General features: G+C 57.6%; 1 protein-coding gene across 3 annotated transcripts in view; it reads right to left on the bottom strand.

Moving 5' to 3' along the window:
• The window catches only part of uif (sushi, von Willebrand factor type A, EGF and pentraxin domain-containing protein uif), a 31,971-nt gene that overhangs the window by 3,262 nt on the left and 17,361 nt on the right, over positions 1-11,348 (bottom strand). For 2 of the 3 annotated variants that reach the window (XM_017168432.2, XM_017168429.2), the window contains exons 4-10: positions 8,084-9,514; positions 7,819-8,021; positions 6,262-7,752; positions 880-6,198; positions 445-820; positions 253-378; positions 9-104 (exon numbers count right to left, since the gene is read on the bottom strand). In XM_017168432.2, the coding sequence (XP_017023921.1) occupies positions 9-104; positions 253-378; positions 445-820; positions 880-6,198; positions 6,262-7,752; positions 7,819-8,021; positions 8,084-9,514 (9,042 nt within the window). The remainder of the gene's footprint in view (positions 1-8; positions 105-252; positions 379-444; positions 821-879; positions 6,199-6,261; positions 7,753-7,818; positions 8,022-8,083; positions 9,515-11,348) is intronic. The other variant, XM_041776142.2, reaches the window with a different exon arrangement.

Below are 11,348 nucleotides of genomic sequence, written 5' to 3'. Positions count from 1 at the left end.
GGACATACTTTACAGCCGGGAAGGCTATCTCCAGGGTGTACGTGTCGCCGCCGGTTTGCTGGCGTCCCTGGCGACCCGTCAGAGCCAGGTCGTCATCCTCCTCGCTGCAAATTGGGTTAACGAACACACAAAACACATATGACATATACACAGAGTACGAGTACGAGTGCGAGAACGAGTCTCGGGAGCACGAGATCAGGACATGCTAGACTGGTGGCTTCACTCTTCCCCCAATGGCATGCCTCTACTTACTTGACCACTGGCAGCTCGGCCTCCATTACATAGACACCGCCATCCTTGGCCTGGCGACGCACTCGGTTATTCTGGGCAGCTCGGTAGTGATCGCACTTAACATCGATCTGGATGTCCTTGCACTCCCTGAAAATATCAAAAGCACGCGAGATTAAGTACGTCATCCCAGACTGGACTGGATGTAACACCCACCTGGTTCCTTCAATGGCGTACGAGCAGAAGTTCCAGTCGCGGTTCAGGCCATTCACGGAGTTGGTCACCTTCTGGCGGAGCACCGCCTGACCAGCCTTGTTGCACAGCACGTCCGAGGGGAAGAGCATCTTGATGCGGAACACCCGCTGGGCGGGCTTCGAGGGTGAGCACGATGGGTAGACCAGGGGCGTCGAGGGTTCGCGAGTGGGTCGCCAGAAGCCCTCGGCTCCGCAGGTATAGAACTCAGGAACTTGCTCCGAGAAGCGCAGGCCGGCATTACAGGCGATCTCGCAAACCTTGAACTGGCCGCCGGCGCCCCAATCCTTGCACACCTGGGAGCCACCAACGGGATCGGCCAGAGGTGGACAGAAGTCGGCTGAAAGTAATAATTATCATAAGTAAGAGTGAAGGAGAATTACCACTCGTAATACTTACTCAGCAGCGACACCTTGAAGCTGCAGGAGGCAGTGTTTCCGGCGGCATCCGATGCGATGTAGGTAATGTCGTAAGTGCCCCAAAGGAGCGTAGTACCGGATCGGTGTCCGTTGCGCTCGTAGATCTTGGTCACGCCGATATTATCGCTAAAGTGCGGCTCGTCCCAGTTAACCACCGCCGATCCGTTCTTGGCAATGACCCACAGATCGCCGGGACAATGCTCTACCACTGGTGGCTCCTTATCAACCACCAGTTGCTGGCAGTTGGGGCCAGTATAGCCTACGGGGCACTTGCGTTGTCCACAGAGCGAGGGCACGTTGCGCTCCACTCCGCCGGAGGTCACCTCGTAGCCAGCCCAGTTAAGGATCAAGCCAGGATAGAGAACTGGCTCCGATCGGCAGTCGCGGACCTGCTTCTGGATCTCCGAGGTGATGTCGAGGGCTCGGGCCCACACCTGGGCCTTGGTCACGGTTCCCTGGAAGCCGGCATCTGAGTAGGCCAGCTCATGGCTCAGGCCGTACGGCTGTGGGCGTCCCAAGACGGCCCAGAGATGCGATGGCAGTGAGCCACCTGCTCCGTACTCCATCTTGCTGGCAATCAGTCCCTCGGTGATCAGTTGCAACTGTCCGGAGATCCCATCCCAGACCACGGCTACGTGATGCCACTGGCCGTCGTTCACGGAGGTGTACTCGCCGAAGCTCAGGAAGGCGTCGGATTGATCCTCGAAGAGCGATACCTGGACACCGCTAGAGTGGGCCTGGAGCAGCATGCGACGGCGCTGGGTTATGCGGGCGGACTCCACGCCGTAGAGCGTAAAGAAGATGCCGGGGTCGTCCTTCTGGGCAAACTGTACCCACATGGCCACCGTCAGGCTGTTGGCCTCGCCCGTGGGGAAGGGCACCACCTGGGCGGCCGTGGAGCGCGATGGGTCGCTAAAGTACAGGTCGTAGTCCACCTGGATGGCCTTGCGGCAGTCGTCGCCGGTCATGTTGAAGGGGCACTGGCAGTAGAAGCCATTGGTCAGGTCCACGCAGGTGGCGCCCGGCGGACACGAGTTGTCCTTGCAGTCGGCGATGTCCTGCTCGCAGTTGCGGCCGGTGAAACCAGGCGGGCATTGGCAACTGTAGCCAGCACCATTGTCCAGGCAGGTGGCTCCGTTCTGGCAGACGTGCTCCTCACAGGCGTCGTACTCGTACTGGCAACCAATGCCGGAGTAGTCCGCCGGACAGCTGCAGTTGAGGCCGGAACCAAAGTCTTGACACTTGCCGCCGTGCATGCAGGGATCGCCGATGCAGCGCTCCGGCGCGGTCTCGCAGTTCTTGCCATCGGTTCCGCTGGGGCAGACGCAGAAGTAGTCCTGGAACAGGTCGATACAGCTGGCGTCGTTCTGGCACGGCGCCTGCACGTTACAGGTGGTCACCTGCTGCTCACAACGCATACCGCTCCAACCTGGCTCGCATCCGCACTCGAAGCCGCCGACTCGATCCCGGCAGAGACCATTATTCAGGCAGGGCTGCGCCTCGCAGTCATCGATGTCCGTTTCGCAGAGCTGGCCCTTGAAGCCGTCGCGGCATACGCACTCGAACTTATTGTCTTGGTCCAGGCAGCGCTCTGTGCCCACCGGGTTACAGGGGTCGCTCAGGCACTCGTCGATCTCCGCCTCACAAGAAAGGCCCACAAAGCCGGGCCGGCATTTGCAGCTGAAGCCGTCTAGCTGGTCCACGCAGGTGGCTCCGTGCTGGCAAGGATTGGAGGCACAGTCGTCGATGGTGTGCTGGCAGTTCTTGCCCGTGTATCCCGGCTCACAGTTGCAGCTGTAGCCGTCCACCAGGTCCACGCAGGTGCCTTCGTTGGCGCAGGGACGCGTCTCGCAGTCGTCTATGTTGATGTCGCAGGCGCCGCCTGTCCATCCCGGATGGCAGACGCACTCGTGGTCGAAGAGCCGATCCACACAGGTACCGTGCTTGCAGGGCTCCGACAGGCAGAGGTCGATCTTCTGCTCACATCGCTTGCCCGTGAATCCTGGAGGACACGAGCACTGGAAGTCGTTGACCAGATCCGTACAGTTGGCGCCCAACAGGCAAGGATTCTCGGAGCAGTCGTTGATGTTCAGCTCACAGTGGATGCCCTCCCAGCCTGGCAGACACTCGCACTTGTAGCGGCCCTGCTGGAGGGCCTGGCAGCTGGCTCCGTTGCCGCAAGGATTTCCGTTGGCGGTGCAGGGATCGATGGTCACGTCGCACTGATCCCCAGTGTAGCCGCTGCGGCATAGGCAAGTCACATTCTTAAATCCGGGCTCGTTCTTGCACATGGCCCGAGCAGGACAGGTGTCGGCGCCGCAGTCGCTGGCCTCCTCCTGGCAGTTAATGCCTGAGTAGCCCGCCGGACACTCGCAGCGGTAGCCCTGGGGCAGGTCCTTGCACTGGCCGCCGTTGTAGCAGGGCTGCGAGGCGCACTCGTCGATGTCCTGTTCGCAGCGCCGTCCGGAGAAGCCGGCGGGACAGAAGCACTGGATGTCGTGGCCCATGGGCACGCACAGTCCTCCGTGCTGGCAGGCTCCCTCGCCGCACACAACCGGCTTACACTGTTCCCGTCCCTTGGAGCCGGCGGAATCGGTTCTCATGTTGCTGGGACACTCGTTACAGCTCTGCGCTCCAGCGGCTCCTTGGTAATGATGCAGCGGGCAGGGCGAGCAGGGTGCCAGTCCCGTAGCGGAGTAGGTTCCAGGCGCACACTTGGCGCGACACAAGTCCCTATTGGCGGCGGCTGGTTGGTAGGTGAAGCTCTGGGCCGGACAGGCCTGGCAGTCCTTGAAACCTCCTGTAGGGGGCTCTGCGGTGAAGGAGTTGCGTGGGCACTCCAGACACGGGACGAGACCAGTGGGAGAGTATGTTCCATAGCCGCAGACCGGCACACAGTCCGCCAGGAGCTTGGTTCCCTCCTCCTTGGTGTAGGTGCCGGCCGGGCAGCGCAGGCAGGTGCCCTGGCGATCCCTGTTCTGATAGAAGCCGCGCGGGCAGTAGGTGCAGCTGTTCTGGCCCTCGGACACATAGGTGCCGGCGGGACAGTGGAGGCAGCGGGGCACGTCGCTGGTGTCCATGTTGAGCACCTCGCCCACGTTGCAGTTGAAGCCGCGGGTGATCTGAGACTTGAGGGCCCGGAGTGGTGGACACTGGTTGCCGATGTTGGCTATGTTCAGCAGGTCATCGATCACGGCACTCGCGTAGGGCACGCTCAGGTCGAAAATCAGGTTCAGGGTGGATCCGCACAGGTCATACAGCTGAGGCTGGCGCACAGCCGGCAGGATGGAGAGGATAAAGTCCATCTTGACAACGTTCTCCTCCAGCAGCATGGGCACCGACTTGACAAAGGTCACGTTCATGTTCACGTTCACCGCCGAGCAGCGCTGCGAGAGCAACTGATTCAGGCCAGAGTAGTGCTGAGCGAGCACATCCTGGTACTGACCCAGGCAGGATTGGGCAACGGCTCCATTGGCACGGTAGGTGATGGTAGCGGTCACATGGTAGGCGGCCTGCTCCGTGTTCTCCGATACGCAGTCGGGAACCACGGATGTGGGACGCCACAAACGGGATGTCTCACAGGAGAAGGTCTTCAGCGGTTCGCCGTCCGTGAAGCGGAAGCCTGGCTTGCAGGTGGCAATGCACTCGATGCCCCGGTCGCCTGGCAGGCAGTTGATGGCACCATTGGCCGGCGGCTGTAGCTCCCAGTCGACGCAGGGCGAAGCCTTGACGGAAACCTGGAAATGGCAGGAGGCCCGGTTGTTGTACTTATCCGTGGCCGTAACCGTCACGTTCTCAAAGTTTCCGATCTTGATGGTGGCACTCTCGGGCTTGAACTGCAGCTTCACCTCGCCGGTATCGTCGGAGGTCTTGATCCGCTTCCGAGTGTCGTTGAAGTTCACGGTGTAGCTGTCCTGCCGATCCACGAGCTCGATCACGTAGCTCTGGGGGCACTGCAGCAGAGGCGGCGTGACGTCCGGGACCGTGATGTTGATTTCGCAGATGGCCACGTTGCCGTCGTAGTCGAAGGCCACGTACTTGACCACCGTATCCTTGAAGATGTAGCTGGGAGTGCGGAAGTTCTGCGGCTTGATCTCCAGGCGGGCAATCGATCCGGAGTTGTCCACGGCCGTGGGCTCGGTGAAGTTCACGGGCAGCACACCGCCGTTCTCATCGCGACGCACAACGATCGGTTGCTGGGGGCAGTTCTGGAAGATCGGCGGCTCGTTGTCCACGCAGGGCGAATAGCCGTAGTCGTAGCCCAGCAGGGGCTCCTGCTTCGGCTCATCGCAACCCATCAGCTCGAACTTGAGGCAGGCATTGTCCATGTAGCTAACGATGCCCAGGATGACGAAGCGGGCCTGCACGTACTTGGGCAGCGTGATCATGGCCAGTTCGCCGTAGTTTCCGGGATCGCGCATGGTCAGGTTGAAGTTGGGGAAGTACACCACGTAGTTCTCGCTCTCGGCCTGCTTGTAGAAGAAGCGGATCTCCGTGGGGCGACCTACAATGTCGTTGGTGACCACACCCTTGACCAGGATGGCCTTGACACGGTAGATCTGTCCCAGATCTACGCTCACGTAGGTGAAGGCTTCCTGCTTGCCGCACCAGCCCGTGGCCGAGTTGAGACGGATGTTCTTGGCCTCGTAGTTGGGTCGCTCCGAAGTGGCGTTAATGGCCGAGTCGGGAATCCGGCCGGAGCTCAGGCCCAGAGGCTTGATCACCTTGCACTCTGGCTCCCGGATACAGGTAATGGGTCGCGGGTTGATCAGGATGTAGCCGGGTCGGTTGCAGCCGAAGTAAACCTCCGAGCTCTGCTCGTAGCTACGGGCAATCTGGCGACCATCGGCCGGACGGCCAGGATCCTCGCAAACGGGTCCCTCGCAGCGCAGATCGCCAAAGTCCCAGATGCCGTCGGCTCCGCAACGGACCACGTTGTCGTGACGGCCCGTCTGTCCGGCCAGCTTGAAGGTGTTTTGACAGCCGAAGAAGAAGCTGCTCTGGAAGCGCGTATCCACAAACTGGCCATATTCCGCTCCGGGTGTGGGCATGGGGGAGTAGCAATCCACCCGCGGGCACGAGGGCTGCATACCCGAGAGCCAGTAGTCGGGCAGACCTGGCTTAGGGTCGTACACGCACTGCCGGAATCCTGAAGAGGCGGTGGCTCTCAGTTGGCGACCAGCCGAGCCACAAGTGATAGTCACGTTGTCGCGGAAGGGCACCAGGACGGACTCGGGATCGGGACGGGCCACAGTCAGACCCTCCAGCTTGTCGTCGGGCAGGGAGACGCACTTGGCATCTGGAAAAGGAAATTAGAGAATTTAGAAAAATGAGAGGACTAGATGTATTCCCTGCTACTTACAATTGCACTCGGGCACGCTGGCGTTCCACTGGCCGCTGGACAGGCACAGGGCCGCCGAGCTGCCGCTCATGATGTAGCCAAAGTGGCACTGGAAACGCACTACATCACCAAAGTGATAGTCATTGCGATCGCTCAACAGTTGTCCGTTCTCCGGGGCCTCCAGCTCCGGGCACATCACGGGAACACAGGTCTTGTTCCTTTGGTAGCTGTCGCCGTCGCGTTCTCCGGTCTCGGAGCGCTCAATGTGGTAGCCAGCCGTTCCGTTAGAGGTGTACAGCTGGTAGCCGGTGTTGCATCCGCAGGCATAGCCTCCGGGGGAGTTGATGCACTTCTGGTCGCAGCCGCCGTTGTTCTTGCTGCACTCGTTGATGTCCACACAGTCCAGGCGGGTGCAGCCCATCAGCTCCATGCGCAGGCACGGAGCACCCACGTAGTCCTGGATGCGGAAGCGGATATAGCGAGCCTCGATGGGCAGGGGCAGGTTTAGGATGGACAGGGTGGGCTCCAGAATACGGAACTCAACGGCAGTGCCATCAGGATTGGCGTAGTCCTTGAACACATCGGTCAGATCGTTGGAGTACTGCAGACGCACCGCCGAACTGAAGGCCACATTGCCGTCGGGTCGTTGCACGGACATGGTGCGGAAGCCACGCAGAATGGTGGGTGCCTTCAGGTCGATCAGGATCCAGTTGGCGCCGGGCTCCGAGGAGCCGCCGCACCAGCCGTTCGTGTTCAGGCGCACCTGGGTCTTGCTGTAGCCGGGCTCGCTAACCGAGGTGCTGATGCTGTCGTCCGGAATGCCTCCATTTCCCAGCCCAAGATCGCCCACGGGCCGGCACTCGGTGGTGGCCGTGAATCCCGAACGGCACTGGCAGTGGAAAGAGCCATTTGTGTTCTGGCACTCGGTGGTGGTCAAGTCGCACTGGGAGGAACTGCACTCGTTGATGTCCTCGCAGGTGGGTGGCTGCTCGAACTTCTGGGCCTCGCTACAGCGCATGATGTTGCTGCCGATCAGCTTGTAGCCCTTGAAGCACTGCACCCTGGCCTCGTCTCCGTACAGGTAGGCACGAGTGGCGTCCACAACGAAACCGTTGGCGATCTCCGGGAATTCGTAGCACCGTTTGCGGGTGCAACGAGGCACATCGCCGCTCCAGGTGCCGTTGGACATGCAGGTGAGCACCGGGTGACCGTTGCGCTCGTAGCCCGGCTCGCATTCGTACTGGACAATGGTGCCGTAGCTGCGTCCGCCTCCATTAAGTAACGTCACATTGGCGTGGGGCACCTCCACAAGGGCGGCGCACTGAGAGGCCATGCAGTGGGGCTGGCGCTCCCAACGACCATCTGGCATACACGAGATCTTCTCGATTGGGGCACCGGAGGCAAAGGCAAAGCCTGCATAGCACTGGTACATGGCGATGCCACGATAAGTCACATTCGAGGAGCCAATGGAGAAGCCGTTGTCGATCTGTGGCACAGGACCGCAGTAGACCTCTGTGGGAATAGGAAGAGATTCGAATCAGTAACTAGTTTCCTGAAGAGAACCTTCGAGATACTCACCCTGACACTTGGGTATGTAGGAGACACTCCAGTTGCCACCGCGCAGGCATTCCGTAACCAGACGCGTTTTGCCGGTGGCAAACTCCTGTCCAATGGGACATGTAAAGCTGACCAGCGTACCGAAAGCGGTGTCGCGACTGGAGGCCAAGGCTCCGATGCCAGGCTGCAGTTCCGGGCAATCAGCCGAGAAGGTGGCCGACCATCTAGGGTTCAAGAAAACAGAGATTAGTCCCTAAATCTTTCTATAGAATCATGAGTAACTTACCCCGCAGCATTGTGCAAAGCATCCGAGGTAAACTTGATGAGCATCTCGCCCGAGGAGGCGGTCAGGGTGAGTTTGGGCGCCGCCGTGCCAGTGAAGCCATTGCCCGAGTGCAGGCGCAGACCGGAAGTGGATGATCCGTCAAAGACCTGGACGTTGTCGCTCTTGTGGACCGTGAACTTGTCAAACTTCAGGGAGAGCGGCGCTCGGGCATTGTTGCGAATGGTAAAGTAGCACTCCTGGTTCTTGGGGTAATCCGCCAGGCCGAAAGCGGGCGAGGTAACTGTTCCGTTTCTGGCCGTGATCGTGGCCTTGCATCCCTGGATGTACCGCAGACTGAATCCCTTGCCAGCTTCACCCAGGCTGGACTTGAAGTACAAATACAAAGCGTTGCCCGTGGAGATGATGACGCGTTCGTTCTGGATCGTCTTGCCAGTCAGCTTGGCGATGGTGCGGCTCATGGGCGAGTCTCCGTCGCGGATCATCAGGTAGTCGCGTCCCTCGGCCAAGTCCAGGTCGTCCACCTCGATGGAAATGATTCGCCCCGGCTGGGCTTTGATCACGTACAGGCACTCCAGGCCGCCGGGATACTGCTTGGGGTAGTTGGGGCTAGTCAGGATCTGGCGCTGTAGAGTGGCCTTCAGGGTGCCGCCGCAGTTCTTGGCCTCCGTCTTCCAGGTGGCCCGGAATCCCTTGCGCTCCACACTGCCGTCGGTGGTGAACTTGACGATCATGAAGTTGGAGGCGGACACGAAAGGTTGCGTGGTTAGGTCCTGCTTGCCGCTGAGCGTGGCCAGCGACACGGATTTGTCCTCGGTGCGTCCGCCGACGAGGATCTGGACGGTGTCAAAGGTCTTCTCCGTCTCGAAGTCCTGGAACTGCAGGATGATGTTGCTGCCCAGTGGTCCCTCCAGAGTCCACTTGCACTTGCTCAGAGCTCCGTACTTGTGCGGATAGTTGGGCGTCTCGATCACATCTCCGCCAGACTGCATGTGGTAGTGGCACTGGGCCGGGCAGTCCAGCTCATCGGTGCCATCTCCGCAGTCGTCGCTGCCGTCACACTTGAAGGCCTGGTTAATGCACTTGCCATTGGCGCAATGCAAGGCTCCCTGGGGACAGGCCTGGGCGCGGCACATGAAAGGCAGGAGGGACTCGCAGGTGCCCAGATCCCAGCTCTGAGACTTGCCGCCAAAGCCAGCGGCCACGCACTCACCGGAATCGGAGTTGGGCTGGTGCAGCGACCAGTAGCCGGAGTACTGCGAGATCAGGGCTCCCGAGGCAGACTCAAGCGTGTTGGTCCTCAGGTCGTCCAGGGAGGCCAGACCCAGCCAGTACTTGTCCGAGCCGCGCTGATTGGGATCACTGGCCCGGGCAATCGACAGGGTGTCGTTGTTCTCCGCATAGCTGTCGATGGCCACCAGTTCGGCGCCATATCTATGGAGGAGTAAGAGGAAATGAAGAAATTAGTTTTGAAAAATATAAATGCACTTAAAGTTTGCCCGAAAAGCCAATGAGTTTATGTGGAATTTTTAATTATCATTTGTTATTGCTCCCCAGAGGATATGGGCGTTTAGTGAGTTGCTCTTGGCCAAGCTTCCGCTGCCGGGCGTAATGGAACTTCAATTATGCAGCTGCGCTTTACTTTCTATTTTGCGCTTCTATCTCAATTATGCGGCTGCATGTGGATCAGGGGAAATCAGGCGCTCTGTAGCCAGCGAAACTTTCGTTTCCAATCGCTAAACTCACTTTGATTTCAATCTCAAAATGCAGAGTTCTGCGGGAAAAACAAAAATAAAACGAGTTTACGCCCAGAGCCATTGCGACATTACGCATTCGCCGCGTGGGACGTGGCTGCAGCTGCAGCGGCATGCCAAAAAATAAAAAAAACGCAAGAAAAAACTCTGAAAAATCGAAAAGGCACAGCAAATTATGTATGAGAGACACTCCCTGCAGCGAGTGCTGCGTGCCACACAAGAGTGAAAACTTCAGACGCGGCTCCGTAAGTCAAATTTTATATATGGCTTTGCAATTTACAATACGTATTTATATATGGCCTGGGCGGGCCTAAGGTAAGCCGCAAGAGATCTGATCTGTTTGGGCTTGTAGTTAGCGCTTTCGCGTATTTCAAGTATTTTCACCCAAAGATATCTCTTAGTTGGCCAAATTTTGAGGGTTACTTGCTGGATTCCAGCCATGTTTGCATGGCAAATTCTTGTCTCGCTTTCAGGTGATAATTTGCGAAAGGCAAAGCCTATTATATCCCTGATTTGGGATAGTAAAAGGTAAAGAAAGGTATGGGAAATGGTACACAGAAGCTTAGATTGTTTAGATCAGCTAGTAAATTGTTTTTAAAATTTGTATTTAAACGAATTCTCAAAAGCAATATTTATACCTTTAAAAAAAACACGTTTAAATATATTCTAATTATATTTGCGTTTATGAAAATCTTAGGAAAAGTGTTTCCTTTATAAAAATATATTCAAAACAATATATGATCATTTCGGTTCCCTCAAATTTAAAATTTCCCTTAAGGCCAGGTTTTTTTGGTAACAACTCTGCTAACTCGAAATGTTAACGCCTTGTCAGAGCCTTCGCTTGATTCTGCCGCATTTCACATGCTGCGCACGCCAGCCAAGAAATTTCACCAACAAAAAAAAAAGATCAAAAGGAAATACAAAGAAAAAAACCATACTTCACAGGTGAATGGGTAACGACACCTGTCAACGCAATCGCCCTCTGTTTCTGTTGATATAAGCAATACACTGGCAGTCGACATTTTGGCAAATCGTCCGTTTGAAGACACACACAGCCAACGTTTGTTGAACTCGGGTCTTAGCCACGTAGCCGGCATTCGAATGAACACTGGACTTGACTGGCTGGGGCGAGGTCTATGGCATGTAAATTACATTAGGATAGCCTGGCCAGCGGAGTCACGATGTGCGGAGCATACTTAAGTGCCATTTAACGCCGTCGATGGCAAAGAGAAATTGCGTAGGGCATTGACATTCCGCCGGAGCCAATAACTTTATTAATACATATCTTGAGTCCGCCGGCGCTAACGAAACACGAGTACATCGAGCGAATCGCCGAAAAAACAAAACTGGAGAAGAAACTTTCACCCCGCCGGCCAAGAGGGTCAGCTCGAGGTTCGGTTCTCACGTTCATTAGGACTGGGGCTGGAGCTGGAGCCGGGGCTGCCTTATCAAAACACTCTCGGTTTCCAGGGGATTCTTGGTCAGGTGCTCGGGTGATTGGGCGGCGGCCCAGG

The sequence above is a fragment of the Drosophila kikkawai genome, chromosome 2L (genome assembly GCF_030179895.1).
Source record: "Drosophila kikkawai strain 14028-0561.14 chromosome 2L, DkikHiC1v2, whole genome shotgun sequence".
In the NCBI taxonomy this organism is placed as follows: Eukaryota; Metazoa; Arthropoda; class Insecta; order Diptera; family Drosophilidae; genus Drosophila; species Drosophila kikkawai.
Note: the sequence above shows the minus strand (reverse complement) of the source record. Positions and strands in the feature narration are given on the sequence as shown.